This window comes from Podarcis erhardii, assembly GCF_964252035.2.
Source record: "Podarcis erhardii genome assembly, chromosome: 2".
NCBI classification, from domain to species: Eukaryota; Metazoa; Chordata; class Lepidosauria; order Squamata; family Lacertidae; genus Podarcis; species Podarcis erhardii.
The window spans coordinates 3927357-3951399 of NC_138498.1; the positions used below are offsets into that span (position 1 = coordinate 3927357).

Genomic DNA, 24043 nt, shown 5'->3' on the forward strand with positions numbered 1-24043 from the left:
AAGGAACTGGTTGTGGAACTCCTCACTGCTCAAGATTTAAGACCTCTGAAATGTACTCGCAGCTCGAGTGGGGCTCTCAGTCTCACACCTTTGCAGTTCCTCCCTCCCTGTCCTCGAGGGATTCAGTGCTTTGTAGGAGGAGGTTTTGTAGCTGATGTGACTGGGCTTCTTTCCCCACTTTGCAGTGCGGACCTGCCCCCTGGACGAGTTCCAGTGCAACAACACCTTGTGCAAGCCGTTGGCCTGGAAGTGTGATGGTGAAGATGACTGTGGTGACAACTCAGATGAGAACCCTGAGGAATGCTGTGAGTGCCTCGGCCCCTCTGGGCACACTCTCTCTCTCTTTTTTTTAATGAATATTTATTAGCATTTTCAAAAAACACACAAAAACAAATTTAAACAAAAAACAACAGAAATCCAAAAATCCAAAACTTAAAAAAACAATTAAAAAAACACACATAAATTTTCAATTACTTATTTTCATTTAACTTGGTTCTCAGACCTCCTCTCACCTCCCCTTCTTGTATTCCAATTTGAATCATTAATTCAGCAAATCCTTATTACCTTATTTTCATTTAATTTAAACCATTTTAAAAGCCAATTTTAACTTATCCAAATTTAAACATCAGTACTTATACATTGTTACTCATTCTTAGACATTTTCCCTAAAGTCGACCGAAATTTCCCTTCCACAGCTTTCCCCAATTCCATACAGATAGCAAAACAAAATAACAACAAAGCAAGTTATAGTTATATACCCTTTGGATTCCCAAACTCCACCCACCCCTTTCCCGGTTTCAGTCCCCAACAAGTGTTCATCAGTTCAATATATTGTTTAGCCTGGAGATCTCACGTCCGAGGCTCTTAAATCTCTTTCAGTTCCTCTCTGCCGGCCTTTTTGATAGTCCTTAATGTTAAACCCCAAATCTCGGAGAGGCTTCAGCCCGACAGGATCCATATTTTTTCCAGCCAGCCCTCCATACTTAAAAATAGAGCCTATGGGGTACTCCAAATCTTGTTTCATGCTCCTTTCAAGTCCAAATGTCCCCAAAGCTCCAACTTCCACCTTAATCAAATTTGTAATCCTTTGGTCTTCAGATCTCCACATGAGGAGATCTCTCAATTTTAGGCTCTCCAATTCAGGCCAGGCTTTCCACATCAAGTTTTTATTCTCCTTTGTTGCCTTCATGTCAGGCCACCAATTACAACTCTCCTTTAACATCTGCAAAATTACAGCTCCTCCTTCCTTTTCTTCAGGGGCAGCATATGTCTCCTTCTCCATATTCTCATGACTCTCAAATTTCTCTATTTGCCCAATTGTATGGGCTTCCTGCTTCAAGTCCTTATCAACTTCAACAATGTTGTTTGCTGCTAAGACCAAAGTTGTGACGCTTGTAGCCAAAACATCAATTTCACCTTGTAACTTTCCCAAGAGAACAAATGTTCTATCCAATTCAGTCTGGATATTCCCTCCTCCAGCCATTCTTGTAATGTCCTAAACCCCCTCTAGGGGGATTTTGGTTCCTTAATGTCTTTCAGCTAAAGTCCAATAGTCAAGTTAATTTGTATCAGCCCTTCCTTATTTTCAACAAATTTGTAACAAATGTATCCAGCAGAAGCATGAAAACAAAGTTCTCTTTTTCCTGCTGACAGCCAATTTGACAGCTGTCAAACTCTTCAATAGTTCATTCTCAGGCTCTCTCGCGGGACGCTCCCGGGTCCGGGGGGGGGGGGTGAAACTTCAACTCTCAAAATTAATCTTTTATCCTCCAGTAAAGTTTCTTATAGTGCCAAACCGTGAAGGTTGGAGTCTTTTAAAAAAGAAAGAAAGGATTCTCTCGACCTTAGATAGCAGATTCTTTGCTTTGGATTATTTACAAAGAGGGGGGGGCGGACTTCCTTTTTAACCCTTCCCCGCTCGTTCCCAATTCAACAAAAAATTTCCTTTAAATTCCAAATTCCGTATTACTCACGCGTTGTTACTTTAAAGTCCAAATGTTCCAAGGAAAAAGTCAGCGCTCTCCGTCAATGGCTTGCGGCTTCACTCCGCAGAAGGAGCAGTCTACTCACAGCACCGCGCCGCACCCCGTCCCCGTTCCGAAGCCTTTAAAAAGGCTCCCTCGCGGTTTGGGGGGGCGCAAATGGTGCCCGCCGAGTCACCACGTTCACAGGCATCCGCGCCTGTGATTTTTAAGGGTCCCCGCGTCGCCGCCGCGGACAAGACCCGATCCTGCGGAGCCGATTCCCTCCGGAGCTCGGAGGGAATCCGCCATTAGTCGATGGCGCCAACCCGGAAGTTGGGCACCCCCTCTCATACTCCTCCCTGCCTGCTGCTCTGCAGAACTGAGAAAGTGAAGGGCAGCATCCACATCACATGGGGAAGGTCCCCCACCCCCAGGATGGAGATCTTGGGAAAGGTTGAACCTGAGCTCATCCTCTGAGGCCCTTCTTTGTATACCTCCTCCGCAAGAGGTCCAGAAGGTGGCAACATGAGAGCAGGCACTTTTTGCAGTGGAATGACCTCCCCAGGGAGGTTTGCCTGGCGCCTTCATTATACACCTTTAGATGCCTGGTGAAAATGTTCCTCTTCAAACTGGCCTTTGGCTAATTAACATCTGATGCCCCTTAAAATGTGTTGGGTGGGGCATATTGTTTTGTTCTTGTTCTTGTTTTTAATATATATATTGTGTTTTTAAATATTTTTGTGTTGTGAACCATCCTGAGATCTTCGGGTGAAGGGTGGTATACAAATTTAATAAATAAAGATAATAAATAAAAACCTATGTGGGACAGTAGCCTGGATCCCTAGACAGCAGCTTCATGTCTTACTGTGTAACCAGATCCTTGCTTGTTTTCTCCAAAGCTGCAATCACACCCCAGGAATGGAGGAGAGTGATGCAGAATGGAGGCTGGGGGAGGCAGAGGCAGGCAGAGAGGCAAGGCTGCATTGTCAGCCACCCATACATTTCCATGTCCCTCTGGCTCCCACATTCACGCTGACCATTTGTTTCTGTTTACTGGTGCAGTGAAATTCCAGTGTCCCCCCAACAGACCGTTCCGCTGCAAGAATGACCGTGTTTGTCTCTGGATTGGCCGCCAGTGTGATGGAATCGACAACTGCGGTGATGGCACTGATGAGCAATTCTGTGGTGAGTGCCTTTCTTTCTTGCTTCCTTTGGACAACTCTCCAGTCCTATGTCACCCGTACTAGTGCCAAACCATAGCTATAACAGCAGGGATTAAGGTACTTATTTCCCTCCTGGTGTTCTTGGACTCCCAACTCCCATCAGCCCCAGCTAGAATGGCCCATGGTTGCATGGAGATGATGGGAGTTGTAGTCCAACATCATGTAGAGAGGCACTTTCCCCCCATCCCTGTGCTAATGCTTCTCTGAATTAAAATTATGGTTTGCTTTCATATTATGAAAGAGTAAGAATTGCTCACATTTCTGGAATGTCTCTGTGTGGTTCATCATTTTAAGCATGCCCAGAGCAATGACTCATGCCGAGGTGCAACAGGCATGGTTCTCTGTAGGCAGGGCTACTCTGTGCTGTCTTTCTGACTTGAATGGCCCAGTCACATCTCTAAGATTCAGTATCCTGCTCTTTTGGGCGGGAGGGGGAATTAAAAGAATAGGCAGATGATAACTTTGACTTCACAACACAACACAACACAACACAACACAACACAACACACTCTCTTCGCTTCTCACTGTCGTCTCTGCAACCTCTTAGACTTGCCAACCACCAGGCCCAGGAGCTGCAGCCATGAGAAGAATGAATTCCTCTGCAAGAGCGGGAAATGCATCAGTTCTGAGCTTCGCTGCAACTTCTTTGATGACTGTGGAGACGGGTCTGATGAGGATAGTTGCTTGCCGGGTGAGGGGATGAATCGCTGAAGCACCATGCACACCTTTGGGCAAGCAGAGGAGCTGGTGTTTTGTTTGGGGGTGAAGTGGAGAGGGGGAGCATTATAAGCCCAGTATGACCAGCTTATAATGAGGATGTATGTGGCTTGGCCGGTCACAAACATGCTCCCAATCTTCCTCCTGCTGTTCTCTTGCCTCTTGCCATTTCTGCCTTCTGATGCAGGATTGTCTGCTCCTGTCTCCTGCCTTCAGATCTCAAGATGCCAATTGGCTGCAAGGCCAACGTGACCATGTGTGGCGAAGAAGCCAAATGTGTCCAGACCCCCACGTCTGTGTACTGCACCTGCCGCCCTGGCTTCCAGAAAGTGCCCGACAAGAATTCTTGCCAAGGTACTGGGCCAAAAGACAGGTTCTGCCAAGGCCAGAAGTTAGCTGGCCACTAGCATGAAGTCACCTCAAATTCTTTGTGAAAGTTGTCTGTGAGATTCTGTGGGTTGAGCCCAGAGGAAATGGGCGGCAGCAATAGCGAGGGCTCTTTCAGGTGAGGGAAGATTGAAGAGCGAGATCTAAGTGTGTTCAGTAAATAAAGTTAGGGAAGCAACTGCTTCAGCATTACATAAAAGGGAAGAATGCATCCATAGCTGTGGAGGGGAAAGCCACAAGTGGCTGATGGAAGGCAAGGCAGTGAGTCAGGCCTCTAGGCAGAACTGCTGTACTGATAGACAGCAACAAATGGGCTGGTGGCATTCGCAATCTGCCAGGCATGCAGGGGCTGTAATTTGAGTTTATTGCATCTTTCATCCTAGCTCCCTGGCTAATGACAGTGACTGTGGACAAGTCAATTTTTGCAATCCACTATAAAGCAGTAAATTAACACCTGATTGGTAGGGAGCTGCCCAGGGTGAATGCCACCCCAAATCCTAGTGATTATGAGATTCAGCTTGATGAGAATGACGAAGAAGAAGATGATGGTATTAAATAATTATATATGAGCGAATATTGCCTACAACCATAGCATCCTTTTGTAGTGCTTGTACAAAAATGGCTTTGAAAAGACAAGGTCCCACTTTCAGGCTCCTACAAACTAACAATAATGAGATGAGCAGAGCACAGAAAGGGGGAAAGCCAGAAGAGGGATCCTGGGTGCATTGCTAGGGAAAGTCTACAGGCAGGAATCTGGTTTGGTATCATGTTTGTGGACATTCTTCTGGAAATCTAAATGGATTTTTCTGTTTCCGCTTTTAAAAAATGCATCCTCTTAGCGGAATTGCACCCGAAGGAAAAACATTGTGCCAGAATTGACCCTAAAAGATACACGATAGTACTGGATAAGCGCACATCTTTTGCTGTAGTTTTTAAAAAATAGGTTTTTGCAGAGGGTGGAAGAGGGGGGAAATATATTTTGCTCTCTACAATTGATGCCAAAGTCACTATGCAGTTGGCCCATGTTCTTCAGCCTTGAGTCCCCAGATGCTCTTGGGACTACAACTCCTATCTTTCTCCAGGCGGCTTATCCAGTGATCAGGTATGATGGGAGCTGTGGTCTGACAACCCAGAGTTAAAGAACACTTCAGTAGGTGATTCTAATAACCATAAGCAATTCTGTTGCAGAAGTGTTCATCTTGCACATCTGGATGGTGTTGGGACCTCGTTTTGGCTTTTTCTATATACTGCAGAAATTGCTTCTATTTGACTGGAGACGATGGCAGGATGGGACGTGTGTGCTGTTGTTTTGCACAAAGACATCATTCTACAATGTAGTTATTCTCTGTAATTCATCTTCTGGCATTTGCCTCCAATAACCTTGTATATGTGTCTCCCTTACTCTGCCCAGATGTTAATGAGTGCCTGAATTTTGGGACCTGCTCACAGCTCTGCAACAACACGCAAGGCTCATACATGTGCACTTGTGCCAAGAACTTCATGAAGACCCATCACATGTGCAAGGCAGAAGGTACCAGTGAGCTTGGCTGATGGGAGCTTTGTTGCAGAGGCAATGAAGGGTGTGGGTGTGGGTGTGTACACATGCTCATGATGTTTAAGAGACACATGCTATAAGGCGTTGCTTAGCGTAACACACAACTTCAGGCATGATGCCTCATGGACAGACACTTCCGGCCAGAATCTCCAATTCCTCTTCTTTCCAAGTAGATTCCTTCAGCTGGCCAAAGACTCTACCTGCCACCCCAGTCCTTCCTCAGCTTTGCTCCTAGTTCAGTGGGGAAAGGGGCTGTAATTTATTTTTACGAACCCTTTGACCACCGTTGAAGGAGCTGCAGGGGAGCCAGCTCAGCAGGGTGAGGCTGCTGCTTGAGGCAGCAGAAGCCCCCCATGGGTTTCCCACCTGCCCTCCTGCCTCCGCTACAGTGGTGCCAGTTTCAGGCCAGATCCCACCCCAAATTGCCTCAAATCACTGTTGATGGTGGTGTCACTTCTCCACCAGCGGCAGATGTGGCAGGGCAGAGCAGCCCTTCCCCTTTTCATCTTAGGTGGCGAAACAGGACACACCGCCTCTGAACTGCAGTGATATATTTCAGTGGGAGTGAACTAGAACCAACCTTAACTCTCTCATCAAAAACACTGGGAGTTGGGAGTCCTTCATTTTGGCTGGATCATGTCCAGTGGCTGCTTTTCCTACCCCCACCTACCTTCCCAATAGGTAGGGGTCAAAGATTACTTAAAATGTATGCAGTTTCTAACTGGATTGGGTTGTTGTGTGTCTGCCAATTCTCTTTGAGCCTGGGACCCTAACAATGACCCCCCACCCTCCCATTTTCCCGTCTGTGATACATGCTCTGACAGTCATGTCTGCTTTCGTACAAGGCCTTCAGTTCTAGGCCACATCCAAAGATGCTCATGCGTGCAAGTCAGTGGAGCTTCCCCAGAGTTGACTTCGCTGGCAGGTGGACGTCTCAAGTGAGCATGGGGTTTTGGATTGCAATCACGGTGTGCATCAAAGGGCCTATCTGGACTTCCTTTTGTGTTGTGTTTCTAGGCATGGGTCTGGGCTTTAAAGCTCCATTCCCAAGGGGTTTCTTTTTGTCCCGGTGCTTTACCTGGAAAACCCATGTTTTACTGCTCAATGAGAGCACTGGCCTGTGCCTGAAAAATGCAGTGCAGAAGGATCTCTGGATGAGCCCAAAGTACAACTTGCCAAAATAAGACAGAGTACGTCATATTGGTGCCTTGCCAACTGCATTATCTTGCCTAACAAACTTCCCTTTACATCACCCTCCTCTCCTCCAGCTTGTTCTCTTCACTGCAGTGAAGTCCCCTCCCATTTTGATACTCTTCCTCTTCCTCTCCAGGGTCTGACTACCAGATACTTTACATTGCTGACGACAACAAGATCCGCAGCATGTACCCCTTCAACCCCAACTCTGCCTATGAACCTGCCTTCCAAGGGGATGAAACTGTCCGCATTGCTGCCATGGATGTGTACGTCAAGGGCAACAAGATCTATTGGACCAACTGGCACACGGGGCGCATCTCCTGCCGTGAGCTGCCATCCTCTGCTGGTTCTAGTGCCTCCAATCGCAATCGGCGGCAGATAGATGGCGGCGTCACCCACCTCAATGTAAGTGGCAGGCTTTGCCCATGAGATAACACAGCTTTGGGGCGGGGGGGGCACTGGAACTGAGGTTGGCCAAACTCTCGGTGCTCACCTTGCTTCCTGCAGATCTCGGGGCTGAAGATGCCACGGGGCATTGCCATTGACTGGGTGGCTGGGAACATTTACTGGACAGACTCGGGGCGTGACGTCATCGAAGTGGCACAGATGAAGGGCGAGAACCGCAAGACGCTCATCTCAGGCATGATTGACGAGCCACATGCCATCGTGGTGGACCCGCTCCGAGGGTAAGACAAGACCCACCACAGTTTACTCTTGCAACTCTCTCTTCCCTTCCACACCTCACAGCATGGCTTTCTCTTTCCAGCACCATGTACTGGTCAGATTGGGGGAACCACCCTAAGATTGAGACAGCGGCAATGGACGGGACCCTGAGGGAGACGCTTGTGCAGGACAACATCCAGTGGCCAACAGGTCAGTCTGATCGGGGTGTGTGAGTGTCGAGCCTCACTCATGCTGCGCAGCCATGCCCAGGGCTGCCTCTTTTCTGTATCAACACACCACAGTTTCATTGATAGCGCTGGGCAAATTTCCCAAATGTGGGAACGTCAGAAGTTGCCTTGTGGCTGTTAGCTCATCTCCTTACATTGCCTCCTGTTTCTTGCAGGCATTCCCAAAGCTTTCTGGCACAGGAATCTCTTTCCCAGTTCTGTTTCCTTAGCTCTTAGCTGGACCTGACCCAGGGATTGCTAGCTAGGGATGATGGGAGTCATAGTCCAAAAACAGCTAGAGACCCAAGTTTGGGAAACCTTGTCTAGGGGAAGGGCTGCTTAGTCTTTGACTGATACACCACCAGAGAGATTAGGAGGGTTGGAAAGTCTCAGCTCCTCTGCTTGCCCTGGCCGGACATGTGAAGGCCAGCCTGGCGGGGGGGGGGGGGGCTGCACACCTTCCTAAGCAACAGGCTCCATATCCTTTGGGAAGCCCACTTCATACTTTTGACACTTAAGGCATATATATGGTCCACAGGTCACCATTGATACTCACTCATAAATTGCTGTTGTTTGCCTGCAGGTCTGGCTGTTGATTACCATAACGAGCGCCTGTACTGGGCTGATGCCAAGCTCTCAGTGATTGGCAGCATCCGGCTCAATGGCACTGACCCAGTGGTGGCCATTGACAGCAAGAAAGGTAGGTGGTGGATGCAGGGGGAAGAAGCTTTGGGGAAGCCATGGGGTGGTGCTGGTCTTGGTGTGCTCAGTCCCTCCATAGCTCTTCCTCCACCTCTAGATCTGTGTTCCCAGTGCCCTTTTTTGCTTTTGGCAAAAAAATAAGGAAGACCAAAGGGGCAGCACAGTGATCATGGTTAGTCCCCTTAACACAACCCAAAGCAGCAGCTGTAGTGCTAGACCCACCATCCTCCCCCCTTCAGTCTCCTTCCACCTCTTCCTAGAGAGAGGCATCTTGGTCCCATTGTAGCATTGCAGCTGGTGTTGAAAGAATTAATGCTGAGAAGAGCTTGCCACTTAATGGGCTCATTATTAAGGGAACTTGAGAGTGTTTTTATCTGCCATTCCCACAGGATTCTGAATCCCTTGCCTCTCCACAATGCCCAAAAATGGGAAACATCTTCTACCTGCCCACCCCTCCACAGCTCACCTAACTGAACTCAAGATCCTTCCAGTATCCTGAATTATGTGCCCATTAGCAGAGCTGCACAGCCAGTTTCTAACACTGCTTCCACCCCCCTTCTACCCCAGGGCTCAGCCACCCTTTCAGCATTGATATTTTTGAAGACTACATCTATGGCGTCACCTACATCAACAACCGCATCTTCAAGATTCACAAGTTTGGTAATGGGTCTGTCACCAACCTTACAGCTGGACTCAACCATGCCACCGATGTGGTGCTGTACCACCAGTATAAACAGCCAGATGGTTAGTATTGCATGTTGGGGCATCAAGCCTTCATACAGCTTAGGTAGGTTGCAGGTGGGTGGGGCAAGTGTTGGACTAGGAAGCTCGTCGGTGTTGGGCTGCCCCGCGAGGAAGCTGCCTCTGCAGCTCCCTCATGCGCTGGAGCCTAGTGGAGGAGAGCCATGGCAATGCTGCCGCTGCCTCTCCTGCCCCCAGGTCAGGCATAACCTGGGAGTGGAGCTCTGACATGGCAACACTGGACCATTGCCAGAGCCCAGCAGAGGAGAGGTGTGGCGATGCTGCCACCTCCTCTGCCGCTTCCAGCCCCGGATCAGGCCTGACCCAGGAGTGGAGCTGCGGCCTCCTCAGCTCCCTCGCACACCAGAGCCCAGCGGAGAGCATCCCTTCCCCAGCCATGAGGACAAGGAGGCGCTGCCACTACCCCAGCCCTCAAGGCCTGGCTGGACGCAACTGCCCTCCTCACAGCTCCAGCCTCAATGAGGGAGCCTGTCATGTGGGCGTCTGGTTGCGCCCGCTCAAAAAAATGTGCCTGGGGCAGCGCCGCTCCCCCCCCCCCCAGTCTAGACCTCTGCTTCATAGCAAAAGAGGGTAGGAAGTCATGTTGAGGAAGTCATGCTAGGCCAACTTAGGAGACCCATAGTAGATCTGAGGTTGAAGAGATAATATGGAGATGTCTTTGTGAGTCTGAATCTTTCTTTTAGACATGGGAAGGAATAGAGATGGTTGCCCAGGCAGGTAGCCAAATCTGCTTCCTTGGGGACTTTCCAGCAATGGTTGGATTCCTGCCGGGAATGCAGGTGCATGGCTGGAAAGTGGACAACAGAACCGTTCGTTTTCTGCAATCTGCATTAATTTCTAGTTGTAATGCTGTGCTCAGTAACATGATTTTGCCTGAATGGACGCTCCTCAGTCCAACTTCATAAATCAATTAACACAGCAGACACAGCAGTTAGTTAAACTGGGGGCTCTTGGTGTTTGCAGTTTGATGATAAGGGGACATGATGGCAAACTGATGTAGAAAATGTGGCAGGCATAGGCAAACTCCAGCCCTCCAGATGTTTGGGACTATAATTCCCATCATCCCTGACCACTGGTCCTGTTAGCATCTGGAGGGCCGGAGTTTGCCTAAGCCTGAAATATGGCCCCAGGGGTGACTGAGCCAGGAGAGAGCAGGCTGGAGAGCAGAGGGGCCATTCAGAAACCAGGTGAGGAAGAGGCAGTTCAGAGGCTGGAGAGTGCAAGCTTGAACTATTGCCTCTCGTAAGTTCTCTTTCAGACCATATTTTGAGAAGCAGAGGGGCTGCCATCCAGCAGGAGCCTCTGCTGAACTCTTATTGCTTGGCGTCTTTCCTCTCCAGTGACCAACCCCTGCGACAGGAAGAAATGTGAATGGCTCTGCCTCCTGAGTCCCAGCGGCCCTGTGTGCACCTGCCCCAATGGCAGGAGGCTGGACAATGGCACCTGTGTGCTCGTCCCCTCACCTACCGTCTCACCTGTAGGTAAGTGCTTACACACACAGAACGAGACACTTCCTGCCTTCCTCAACCATACTGCTTTTGCCCTCTGTTAAAATGCCTTCTGTTTTTAACCCCTGGCCCAGAAAGTGAAATCTGCACTTTGTTCTTTTCAGTTGGCTGTCCTCAGTTCCCAGTGCTGGCAGCCCCTGTGACCTTGTGAGTCACCATCAGTTTGTGTCGAATATACTGGCCACGTTATGCCTTTGGCTGCCTCTGGGTTCATATTTCGGAAGCTGGGCACACACTTTGTATGAGGAAGCTCCCTGTTCCGGTCCCTGGAATTTCCAGTTTAAAAAAAGATTGGGTGATGTAAAAGACTTCTTCTCTTGAGACCCCAAGAAGCGGCTACCTGTCAGAGTAGACAATACTAGGCTAGATGAACTTTTTCTGCTCTCTGAAGATCCCTCTTTATACAGGCACTGGCGCAACTGGAACCCACTGTGTTGGGTTTTGTCCGAGTGGCTGGTGTTTGTTGTTCTTCAGGAGAAGCAACCAGGAAAGGCAAAAACATAGTGCCAATAGCTGCATGGAAATCTGACTCTGTTCCCAGGGCAGCAACAAGTCTCTTTCCTGCTCCAGTTTTCACTCACATCCTTTTGTCTGCTTTGGAGAATAAGTGATGTTAAGTTCCTTCCTGCTTGTGGACTCACTCCATGCAGCTTACACACTGAAAACGAGAATGAAAAACTTCAGGCACATAATTAAAATGAGCAAATAGGGATTACATCCTACAACCAAATCGGCAGTCACCAATCACTTTTTAAAAATGAAAAATAGAGGAAGGAGGTTGAGACTGAAGAATTACCTGCTTGGGCAATGCATCTCAATGGATAGGGACCACTACTGAAAAGGCCCTGTGCTGCTTGTGAACATACACCTTGCCGCAGGGCCTCTCTCACAGATATTGTAGGACATGAAATTCCCATTATACAAGGAAGAAAGCTGCCTTTCACCACATCATAGTATTTGTCCATCTAGTATTGTCTGCTCTGCCTGGTGGTGGCTCTTCAGGGACACACAGAGAACTTTCACTTGATTCTAGTATCTGATCCTTTAGTGGAAGATGCCAGGGGTTGACCCTGAAACCTTCTGCAAGCAAGGCATGTGCCCTTCCTTGAACCAATTGCCATCTGCCCTCCCCACAACATGGGAGAGGTGAGCTGCTGTGAACTCCCTCACAGATTCTTGCTTAGATCCAGTGATTCATGCCTAGCCAGAGGTTGGCTTGCATCATCGAGAGGTAAATGCAGGAATTATTACTTGAGGGCTTGTACAGTAACCAAGGGATACAATGTAAAATTCATATGCATCCTGGGGCTATTCAGTTTGAGGCTGAAACAAAACTCCCACCATATAAACACTCTTTATTTTATTTATTTTTGCTTTTCATAGACAATACCTCCTCCCAAATCTATTGTCTCCTTTGGAGATGGGGAGGAATAGACAAATTCCTCTAGACTTCATTGTGTCAAGCTACATGAGCTCTTGTGCTCTCCAAAACCCCATGTACATTGATGGCTCTTGTCGGGAATAAATAACACTGAGTAAGTGAAGTTAACTCATTATTAGAAAAAACCAAGGCCAGCTTAGGAGTGACAAGCCTAATGAGCACAGCAACTCTCTTCGCTAGGTCTTGCCCTTATGAGGCAGTTTTAGAGCTAACAGTCCCCACCTCGATGTTAGAATTCCTGCTCTGTGATTGCGGTCATGGGATTGTTGTCTTTCACCTGACGGTGTATGTTTTGACTCCACAGAGTGGGAAGTGATGGAGACAGGATGTTTGTGTTACTATGGTCCATGAAGTGGGACTATTGTCCTTTGTTCTTTCTCTTTGCTGTCTGATGCTATAGAGAGAGGGAGCCATGTTGCAATGCTCCGTTGAGAGCTTTCCAACCCTGAACAGTAGGATTGTGGGCACTAATCTGCTTAGAAGACACACTAACAATCCAACTGTTCAAGATTGGAAAGCTCTCAAGCACATAGCATGTTACCTGAGAGGTACTATGCACTACAGATTCAGATTCACTAATCTGAAGTCTGGAGGTCTTGAGATTTTTGCAGATGCAAGTTTTGGAAGTGACACCACAGATGGCACAAGCACTTCCGGGGTGTGCTACATGTATAACCAGTGTCTGTTTGGCTGTGCAAGAAGCAGACAACAGTGAGTCTGAGTTCTTGTGAAGCTGAACTCAATGCACTCTCATATTCACTTATGGATTGTGAATGGTTGTTACAACTGTTTCAGGACGTCAGGGTTAATGTGAAATGTCCTATACAGGTTTACCAAGACAACAGGTCCTGTTTGGCTTTGCTAACTTCAGAGAGTTGCAAGCAAAGAACCAAGTACTTGCAGATAAAATTACATCGTGCAAGGGAGTGTCTTTGCAAAGGACTCATTCAGGTGTCCTACATGCCAGGAAACGAGATTCCTGCAGATCTGTCGTCTAAAGTTGTTAACAGGGAACAACTTCAGATTTATGTACAGCGGTTGCAGTTAGGTTGAAATATTGCACCATAGGTTACATGGAAAGGGGGAGGATGTTGGGAATTTCCATTCCACCTTAAGGAGCAGACATGGGATTGTTATGTGTCACATGTCTGTTTACATTCCAGCACAGTTTGCTGGGAACTTCCTTTGTGTGTATAGCTTTTGCTTTTGACTCTCTCTGAGAAGACGAAAGAGAGATGACATGTTTTCTTTGTCCTGATTTATGCTTAATAAATCTGTAGCTGTTAGTATGTTTCCACAAGCCTTATGCCACTTCTGTTTGCGCAGTATGTTCTGCTAATATAGTGTGCTCAGGCTTTGAAGTCTGAGTCACTGATTTATGTCGCACCAGAGATCGGGGGATCGTCACGGCTGGAAGAGCTAGCCAGCTGGGATGCAGCTGGGGGCTAGCCAGCTGGCTTCCCAACCCCCAAAGGATGCCGACACTCCCCATAGCTGACTAAATCTCCTCCTTCCCCAGGATCCTTCCCAAGCAATCTGAGACTCCGCCAGCACACCTCTCTCTGATTCTCCCTCTTCATAGCTCTTCTGGTCCTGGGAAACAAGGAGGAGCTTATTGCAGTAGGAGGGGGAGACCTGGCTTCTTCACCAGCCTGACCCATCTCTGCCTCTTGGTCTCCCTCCTCTCCTGCTTCCACCTCTGCGTCTGATTCTCCCTACTCACTTAACCCTGTTGCCTCTCCAGCTTCTGACACCACCTTCTCCCAGTTTTCTCCCTCTTCTCTGTCTAACCACTCATCGTTATCCCACCACCAATCCTCAGGCTTTGAGCCTTCGTCTCTTGGGGGGGGGGTTCCCCATCTGGTGCCTCCCACTATTCCTCTGCATTCAGCCAGTCCATGACAACACTAAGTAAACTATAAATAATAATGAGTATCTCACTCACTTTCTCGCCTGCTTTTCTTTTCTCCTCTCTTGTAGTTCCAGCCACCGACACCTGTGACCTGGTTTGCCTCAATGGTGGCAGCTGCTTCTTGAATGCCCGCAAGCAGCCCAAGTGCCGGTGCCAGCCGCGCTACATCGGGGACAAGTGCCAGCATGACCAGTGCTCTGACTACTGCCAGAACGGGGGCACCTGTGCTGCTTCCCCATCTGGTGAGTGGGGTGGGGTGCTGGGAGAAGGTGTAGCTTAGGGTTGGAGTCAGGGCAGCGGAAGAGACACCAGAAACAAGGAGACCCATTGCTTCAAGGGCTGAAGTTAAAATTCAGCAGCTGATTTTCTGCATGGACTTCTGCAAAGTTAATCTGTTTGTGGTTTGAGACTTTTCAGCTCCCTATTGTTTGTGGCCAAAAAAAAGAAAGAAATTGATCTCTGTTCCGAACTGAACTGGAGCTGAGGGCTCATGCCAGCAGCAGTTAAACAGCCGTGGGGAACCTGCAGACTCCAAGCCTAATTGAGGCCCATATAAGGTCATTTCCCCCCAGCCAGGATCATCTACACCAGTGTTTCCCAACCTTTTTTGGGCAAAGGCACACTTGTTTCATGAAAAAAATCTTGAGGCACACCACCATTAGAAAATGTTTAAAAAATTAACTCTGTGCCTATATTGACTATATATAAAGTAACTCTCTTTAATAGGAATCAAATAAACACAAAGAAAGTATTTTATAATTACTTTATTATGAAATAGTAAGTACCGTATTTTTCGTCCCATAGGACGCTCCGTCCCATAGGACGCACCTACTTTTTTGAGGGGGGAAATAAAGGAAAAAATTTTTTCCTTTATTTCCCCCCCAAAAAACCAGGTCGGGGAACAGTGGGATGGCGGTGCTGCGCCTCCCCGCTGTCCCCCGAGCTTGTGGGGCTGGCCCATGTCTGCCTGGCGCGAGGGGCGCTCTGCTTCAGGGCGCCCCGCGCGTCCGGCGGCAGGCTACAGTCCGCAGCATGGGGAACCCTCTGTTTCAGGGCGCCCCATGCGCCCCCCGGGTGCGCAAGGCTTGCCAACACGAGCGCGGAGCACGGGGCGTCCTCCGAAGGGCGCCCCGTGCTCCGCGCTGCCAGCTGCCGCCCGCAAGCCTTGCGCTCCTGGGGGGAGATCCCCCGGGTGCGCAAGGCTGGCCAACACCAGCGCGGAGCACGGGGCGTCCTCCGAAGGGTGTCCCGTGCTCCGCGCTGCAGGCTGCTGCCCGCAAGCCTTGCGCTCCCGGGGGGAGATCCCCCGGTGCGCAAGACTTGCCAACACCAGCGCGGAGCACGGGGTGGCCTCCGAAGGGTGCCCCGTGCTCCGCGCTGCCAGCTGACGCCCGCAAGCCTTGCGCTCCCGGGGGGAGATCCCCCGGGTGCGCAAGGCTTGCGGACACCTGCGTGGAGCACGGGGCGTCCTCTGGAGGGCGCCCCGTGCTCCGCGCTGCAGGCTGCTGCCCGCAAGCCTTGCGCTCCCGGGGGGAGATCCCCCGGGTGCGCAAGGCTGGCCGACACCAGCGCGGAGCACGGGGCGTCCTCCGAAGGGCGCCCCGTGCTCCGCGCTGCCAGCTGACGCCCGCAAGCCTTGCGCTCCCGGGGGGAGATCCCCCGGGTGCGCAAGGCTTGCGGACACCTGCGTGGAGCACGGGGCGTCCTCCGAAGGGCGCCCCGTGCTCCGCACTGCCAGCTGACGCCCGCAAGCCTTGCGCTCTTGGGGGGAGGTCCCCCGGGTGCGCAGGGCTGGCCTACAACAGCGCGGAGCACGGGGCGATGGGATGTGGGAGGGAGCTCGCTCCCCGCCCCCCGTGTGCTCGCCACCGCCGCCCCGCCTCTCGCCGCCCGACTCGCCCGCCTCCCTCCCACGGCACACCAGGCAACGTCTCGCGGCACACTAGTGTGCCGCGGAACACCGGTTGGGAAACACTGATCTACACCATACTTGTCATCAGCTTTGGGGGAAGTAAAGCTGCAGTCGTCATTCGAGGCCTTTCTTTGTGTATCTCTTGCACAAGAGCTCTAGTGGGTGGCAACACAAGAACAGGCTCCCCATTTGTAGAAGGCTCGCCTGGCGCCTTCATTACATATCTTTAGCCACCAGCCGAAAAAAATTCTCTTCAACCAGGTGTTTGGCTGATTAACATTCTATGGCCTTTAAAATGTGTCTGTGGGGGAGGGGCTATTGTTTTGTTTTGTTTTATTATGCATTTTGTGTTTTCATTTTGTATTGTTATGTTGTGAACTGCCCTGTGATCTTCAAGTGAAGGGTGGTATACAAATTTTAATAATAATAATAGCAACAACAACAACCACACCACCACTTGGTATAGTTGAGAGCCTTAGAATGTGCTGCCAATCGTTCTTTGCATGTGCCTTTTAAATATGGTGCCAAATGGCAGCCTGCAAGGGAGACTTGTTTTGCACTCAGGAGCTCCTTCGTGCATCCATTACCTGCTGAAAGTGGCCAGGTGCAAATGCTGCTGGAATCAGAGCTCCCCATTTGAGCCGATCCCTCCTGAAAGTGTGACTCCAAGCTTCTTCCTTTGCAGCCACGGCTTAAAGCCAGAGGTGCAAGGGAAGAGTTATGAGCCCACATGGAGAGTGCTCCCAGTTCTTCACCTGAAGTTGAATCATGTGGTTGACAGGTGACCCTGCCCACTGGCCTGGGGGGGGGGCAGATCCAGATCCATAGCTCCACACCTGCAGTAAAGGAAAAAATGGATCCCAGGGTAACAAAATAAAATCTCTGCCATCTAAAGATTCTTTGTTGATTCTTTGTTTGTTTTAGTAAAACATATGTACTTATAATCTTCCCAAAGTTAAACAATAAAATTGAGGCAATGTTTTTTAAAAACATGGGATTAAGTCCCAACAGGGGTGGAAAGGCATCTGTCAGGGATTCTTCAGCTGTGATTCCTGCATTGCCCTTGGGGTCCCTCTAACTCTACAATTCTGTGATTCTATGAAATACAAGAGTGGTAAAATATTCTCCTGTCGGCCATGTTCCTGGATCACCACTTCCCAGGAGGTACCATATACATTCAACTGGCTGCTGGGTTTCCTCAAAGATCTTGTTATGCCTGTGGTGGGGGAAACATGTGGTCCTCCAAATGTCACTGGACTACAACTCCCATCATCCCTGACCCTTGGCCTTGCTGAATGGGGCTGGTGGGACTTGAAGTCACAACAACATATGCAGGACAGGTGCCTTTTGTTGGCTGCAGAAGTCCATGTAGCCTTAAGTCAGTTATATGGGCCCAACCCTGCTAACGATAACCTGCGTTCTACCCTCCCACCCCAGGGATGCCGACTTGCCGCTGCCCCAACGGCTTCACTGGCTCTCGGTGCAACAAGCAGCTGTGCACAGACTACTGCCTCAACAACGGCAGCTGCACCGTCAACCAGGGTAACCAGCCCAACTGCCGCTGCCTAACTGATTTCATCGGTGACAAGTGTCAATATCGTAAGTGCCTGCCAGCTCCCAAGGCCACAGTAGACCCCCCCCACACACACACACACTGGCCAAAGGAGGAAATGTCAGGGAGATCGGCCAGATTTTTTAGTTTCTTAGAATATAAATCACAAAAACAAACAATCCAATCCAAGAGTAAAGTGAAAACCTATTTTCAGAACCACAAATGATCAAATCATTTAGTTTTAAAAAAACAACGCCTTGGCAGTCAACACTGTTATAGATCAGAAAACTTGCCCATAACTTTTCACTGCTAGAGCTTATAAAACAAACTTTTAAAACTTGTTTGTGTCAACCAGCAACTGCCTGATTTGAAATCACCTGATTGACCTTCTAAAAAAGTTACACAATGAATAGTGGAATCTATTCCTGGGTGAAGTGCATGAAAAGGGCGATGAGAGGACTAGTCTAGCACACAAGGTCTCCAATACAGCCTCGTCTGCATATGCTAAGACAACATTAAATAATTTACTGGTCACATATTCTGTGCGAGTCATTTGAAATCTTAGCTGAATAAACACATGTCTGACAGCAGGGAAAGCTTGTTAATTCCTGCAGATAAACATCCCATTTATTGTCTGATTTAATTTTAATACACCAAACTGAGGACATTGAATTCTTCATATATTCAGAGTCCCTTTGGGTATCTTCAGCAAAAATCACATTGCAGGGGAATTACTGTGTCATTGTTTCCATCCAGTGTGAGGTCTAATTCCTGTGTCCCATCAGTGGGATGACTGTCAGAAAACCACTTGAGAATTTGCCCCTTTTGTGATTGATTTTTTTTAAAATATATTTTTTATTGTTAAATAAATGAACAAATTTATTGTTAAATAAATGAACAAATTTATTGTTAAATAAATGAACAAATGTTAAATAGACAGTGCAACCGAGATGAAGTTTATGAACCCTGGAGTATGGTAGAGAGTCAGGACCTTGTTCAGGAACGAATCCTATGTCTCGTGCTGCATCATCTTTTCTGTACCCCTCAGGCCAGTGCTCAAACTTCTGTGAGAACAACGGTGTGTGCCAGCTGACTGCCGCTGGAGCTCGCCTGTGCCGCTGCCCGCCATATTACTATGGTGACCGCTGCCAGCATAACAAGTGTGACCGCTGTCTCAAGGGCAATTGCTCCATCATCCAGCAGACTGGCAACGTCAGCTGCACGTAGGTGCCAAGAGTTGCTTGGGGGTTGGAAGAAGAGGGGGTCTGAGATGGGCTTTGGGTCCCCTGCCCATAGAGGCATTGGAGAAGCACCACACAACGCAGCTGGCAGGGGGAACTGGACAGTCACCACGGACACCCAAGTGGCGAGGAACTAGGATAGGGTTTTGGGGAAACAAGTTGGGCTGCTGTGATGTTGCGGAACACCTTTGTGGGGCTTTTATGTGTGCGCACAGCTGCCTCGTATCCTTTCCAAGGGGACACCATGAGAGTCCTATCCAAAGTATCCCTGGCTGTTAAGTTGTAAGGGGCCTCCTAGATCAGTTTCTGGGGTTGGGACAGGATCCCGCAAGCAGAACTTTAAAAGATGGGAGCAGGGGTGGTAAGATGAGGTTCACGCAGAGGCCGTGCTGGAGAGAAGGCCTGTTTCGGGGGGGGGGTGTTAACGCTCCTACGGCAGGAAGCTGCTGGGTATAGATAGGCTAGTAGGGTTGGACTTGTAACTGGTTGTGTTTTACTCTTTGGGCAGTAGCAGAGGGAGGGAGAGGGGGAGTTTCTGCCACATTGACCGCATCTCCCTTCTACATTGCAGCTGCCCTGATGGCAGGATAGCCCCCAGTTGCTTGACTTGCAACAACTACTGCTACAATGGGGGCACTTGCACCATGAATGCTGAAACTTCGATGCCTGAGTGCCAGTGAGTTTGGAGGAAAACGGGGGTGAAGGGAAAGGGGGTGCATGCCTGCTTACTTTCAGTGAGACATGTCTTCACCCAGCTTCCTATCCTGTGCTCCTAAATAATTTCCTTGAATTGCGTAGTTTTCCTGCTGTCCATCTCATGTGACCTGTCTGCCATTTCCCTTATTTTGCCCCATAGGGAAAAGGGCCATAGCTCAATGGCTTGCATGTAGAAGGTCCCGGGTTCAGTCCCTGGCCATCTCCAGATAGAACTGAGAGAAACCTCTTTTTGAAGCTCTGGAGAGCCACTACCAATCTCTGTGGACAATACTGAGTTAGATGGACCCAACTCAGTATAAGGCAGCTTCTTGTGTTCCTTCCAAGATGGGCTTTGCATGAGAGATACTCCTGCATGCTGAATTATGGCACAATCTGCACACCCTTCCTGCAGCTTCCCTGGCTTCCCTGTATCTCATGAGTTCCATTCAGCTACTCCAGTGTTCTCCTCAGCATAATCTGCCCCCCTTCTCTCTCTCTCTCTCTTCACACCACTTTTTCAGCATATTCCTTGCCCAAGGAAGTTCTTGCTTGTATCCATCCCACAGCCACAAACACCCACATGCCTTTTGCTTTTCAGGTGCACATTGGAGATGACAGGGGAGCGCTGTGAGAGATCTGCGAGCAACGAGCAGCAGAGCAACCGTATGTAGAGCGGGGGCTCAAGGGCAGCCGCTGTAGGGGTTGATGGGGGGCATGTGAGTGTGTCAGGTGGATGTGGGCTGCAGCTGGAGAGAGTCAGGGAACACCTGTTCATGCAGGGGCGGTGACTTTTCCATACCAGCCAGAGGGACATGGCCCATGGCATTCTGGTCCTTGAGGCAGTATATTCAAATGGTTATTCCCTTCCTCACACAGGGGAACAATCCACTTGGAGGCTCCTCCACATGTCTTGTTTAAATGAATAGGAAGCACTAAGCATAAGAGGAGCCCTGCTAGATTCAGCAGGACACAAGCACAGCTCATGCTCCCTGCAACTCTGCCTCATAGGCTGGAGGCGACATGGAGACACCTTGACTAGAAACCATTGATAGACTTGCCCTCTGTGAAAGGAAGCACATGGTTGTGTTCTTGTTCAGCTCTGTTTGTACAGAAGAAACATCTCAGCGGATTGTGTCCTGTGGGTCAGCTCTGTCTCCCTGCCACTCTGCTGCCCTCAGTGGCGCATGAAATCTGCCTCCTGGCATGTCCACCTTGTGAGAAATGCGCCCATTTATTAACTGGACCCAACTGGACCCATTTATTAAATTATTTGCAGGTGGCGGGGGGCGGGGTGGCTTTTTAGGTTCAGATTCCACAAAGGTTTGTGAGTGTCCTTTGTCAAGGCAAAAAATACTTGGCCTACACGTAAACATCCCAGAAATGCTGCAGGATAGAAAACTTTTTTACTTTTTAAAAATTCATGGATAGGCTTACATTCTATCAGATTATCAAGCGAAATGTCTTCACAAAGACAAGAGGGAGGTCTTTGGTGTATTTCCTAGCTAGAGGTGTGTTGGTGTAGCGTTTTCCAAATTGCACCTTTTTCTCTTCCCTGTACAGTACTAGCGAATGCTTTCCATTCACCTGCACCGAAAACTGTCTCTGTTCATTATATTTATACCTTAACCTTTCCTCCAAGGAGCTCAGGGTGGCAGACGTGGGGTTTTCTCATCCCAGCCCCATTTTATCCTCACAAGCTACCCTGTGAGGTAGCTTAGGCTGGGAGATGGTCAGAGGTAAACTGAGTGGAGATTTGAACTTGGGTCTCTCCTGTGCTAGCCTGATAAGGTAATCGATGCGCCACACTGGTCCTCATTTGAACCTAGAGGGAAATGAGATGCCTTTGCTTCTTGGATATTTGAGTACATCTGTATCCATCTTGCCCAGAAATGCAAATATATATGCAGACATAAGGGACAGGCTGTGCACATTTAGTGTTGATGAGATCTTGGCTCTGTCTTGGGGTGTGGGCTACGAGGGATGGTTCCTAGTCAGTGACCAGTGTTTCCCCACCTCCTGTAGGAACCGTGTCCATCATCATCCCAATCCTCCTCCTGCTGCTGGTGATACTGGTGGCAGGAGCTGTGGTCTGGTACAAGAAACGGATTAAAGGGTAAGCAAAGCCCTCAGAAATGGTGACTGTGGGTGTGTTTGAGTGTGTTGCATATCTACTGCCATGGAGATGGGGGAGCTTTTAGATTCTGTGTTGCACATTAAACTAAGCCAGACTTCCTCTTGCACAAACACAAAACCTCCTCTTGGCCCCCACATCCCATGATGTAACCATCCATGAACAGGGAATGAATCTTGATCGTGTCCGTGCTTCAACCTGCTGCAATTCTGCTTCTCATTGCTGAGGCCACATTCGTCTTGGGTCAATTGTACATCTGCCTCATGTCATGGCATATTTAGAGCCCTAGTGGGGTATCGGGCTTCTCTGTGGGAGATGTGTGTGGATGAAGCTGCCCTGCCTGCTGCCCTCTTGGATCTTTTTTGAACTCTCATGGTTCCCAAGAACATACTAAGGGGTCACACCCATAAAGAGGGGAAACACATTTTCAGCTCAGCATACAGATCATCAGGTCTGCTGCAGTGCAATAGAAACACATGGTGGGATACTCAAAAGTTTGGGCTAGTAGAGGCAGACCAGCTCTGTCCATGGCCAGTGGCCATGATGGCCAAGATGGAAGTAAACAAGAGACCAGTTTGCACCTGTTTTCAGCATAGACTCTGCCGGTGAACTGCATGCTAAATCTAGTTCTGTTCAATCAGGGATGGATGCAAAATGCTGCTCATCAGCCTCCCATTCCAATCCCTTCATATCTTGGTACTTTATCCTTAGTCAGACCATTGGCCCATGAAACCAAGTACTCCCTACTTGGATTGACAGTGACTCTCCCATTACTCACACATATGACAGTTGATGTCATAATCCTTCTGGGGGCAGGGCTGGGGTTCCATCATGCTCTGATTTCATTGTAACATAAAGTGGGGTAGGGAAGGGTGCTTAACTTCCCTCTGCTGCTGGTTCTTTCCTGCAGATGCACTCACTTTTTAAATATACTTGTGTGTTTTTTCTGGAGGGGTGTATTTGCATACAGTAATCCGTAGATGCAGAAGACATTAAGCACCCCACCCTCCTGCCAATGATTTCTTGCAAGTGCCCCCCCCCATTAGCAGTTGTACAACCTTGGCATTTGCTGAGAACAGTGCCCCGAATGTCTAGTCACTGCTGCTCCTCCCCACTCTGAGCAGCATGATAAGCCCACCTTGACCTCCACTTCATCCCTGTTCTTCCTCATCCCCAGGGCCAAAGGCTTCCAACACCAGCGCATGACCAACGGTGCCATGAACGTGGAGATCGGCAACCCCACCTATAAGATGTACGAAGGGGACCCTGACGCAGATGATGTGGGGGAGCTGCTAGATGCTGACTTCGCCCTTGACCCCGACAAGGTTTGGAAGCGGGAGCAGGGAGACAGACTAACATGCAAAGGTTGTTTGAGGTTGCTTTGGAGAAAGGACTCCAAAGTCCTCTGGAGGTGGAGAAGGGAAAAGGAGTGAACAAAAGCACCTGGCAGGGGCTGGAAGGCAAACGTGGCAGGGTGCACAGAGGGAATAACAGAATGAATAAAGTAGAGCCCAAGATAAGGCCAGCTTGGAATCAGAGGATCTTGGGGACCCTTCGCTTTGAGGGTGCTGAGCCTTTTTGAGGCCAGGGCCCCAAGAAGACACATCCTTCACAAACCCCAGGGAAGTTGTTTTTAATCCTCGCGTGTATCTGGTTCTGTCCCCACAATTTGGGCAGCCAGCAACAGGCTTGCAAGTCTTGCAAAATTATAAATAGCTAGTGTTTGTCTGATTCCACAAAAGCAAACAATAAACACTGCTCTCAGAAGATGCTTCGATTTGAGGTGGTATCACCTCTGCATGTGTTTTCTTCACAATTCAAACGTGGTGCTTCTACAAGGCCAAGTAACTGGTGAAACTCTTTGGAACTAAAGACCAGTGCCAGGTGGAAAGCTTCATGGTTAAGAGATCACAAGCACACCCAGGGAGTCGCGTGTTCACCTTCCCTCTCTGGAGCAAATTCCTTCCTCCTTGCCCTTGTTGGCCTTAACTAAGGATAGGTTGAAGTACTAGTTGAGGCATCCAGACTTAGTTTTAGGGGGTGGGGCAAAAATGCCCCCTGAAGATTGTATCTGTCTTTGCCAGGGGGTGGGCAAATTTTAAGAATGTTCAGGGGTGGTGGTACTACCTTTGAAGAAACCAAGGACCTTTTTAATCATCACCAGCATCTTTTACCAAAAAGAAAGCACCTTGCCATCACTTGGTGCAGCAACTTAGTTACTCTGCTTTGCTCCTTGGACAGAATGCTCCTAGGAGT

At 49.0% G+C, this 24043-nt stretch overlaps 1 protein-coding gene across 5 annotated transcripts in view; it reads left to right on the forward strand.

The window, feature by feature from the left end:
* LRP1 (LDL receptor related protein 1) overlaps nt 1–24027 on the forward strand; it is a 318544-nt gene extending 294517 nt beyond the window's left edge. For all 5 annotated transcript variants that reach the window (XM_081851654.1, XM_081851656.1, XM_081851655.1 and 2 more), the window contains 18 exons: nt 186–305; nt 3027–3149; nt 3735–3878; nt 4121–4258; nt 5703–5822; nt 7177–7445; nt 7548–7726; nt 7807–7913; nt 8514–8630; nt 9200–9376; nt 10735–10875; nt 14324–14497; nt 17605–17766; nt 18768–18942; nt 19532–19636; nt 20255–20319; nt 21679–21769; nt 22965–24027. In XM_081851654.1, the coding sequence (XP_081707780.1) occupies nt 186–305; nt 3027–3149; nt 3735–3878; nt 4121–4258; nt 5703–5822; nt 7177–7445; nt 7548–7726; nt 7807–7913; nt 8514–8630; nt 9200–9376; nt 10735–10875; nt 14324–14497; nt 17605–17766; nt 18768–18942; nt 19532–19636; nt 20255–20319; nt 21679–21769; nt 22965–23220 (2663 nt within the window). In that variant the 3' untranslated portion in view covers nt 23221–24027. The remainder of the gene's footprint in view (nt 1–185; nt 306–3026; nt 3150–3734; nt 3879–4120; nt 4259–5702; nt 5823–7176; nt 7446–7547; nt 7727–7806; nt 7914–8513; nt 8631–9199; nt 9377–10734; nt 10876–14323; nt 14498–17604; nt 17767–18767; nt 18943–19531; nt 19637–20254; nt 20320–21678; nt 21770–22964) is intronic.
* The last annotated feature ends 16 nt before the right edge of the window (nt 24028–24043 follow it).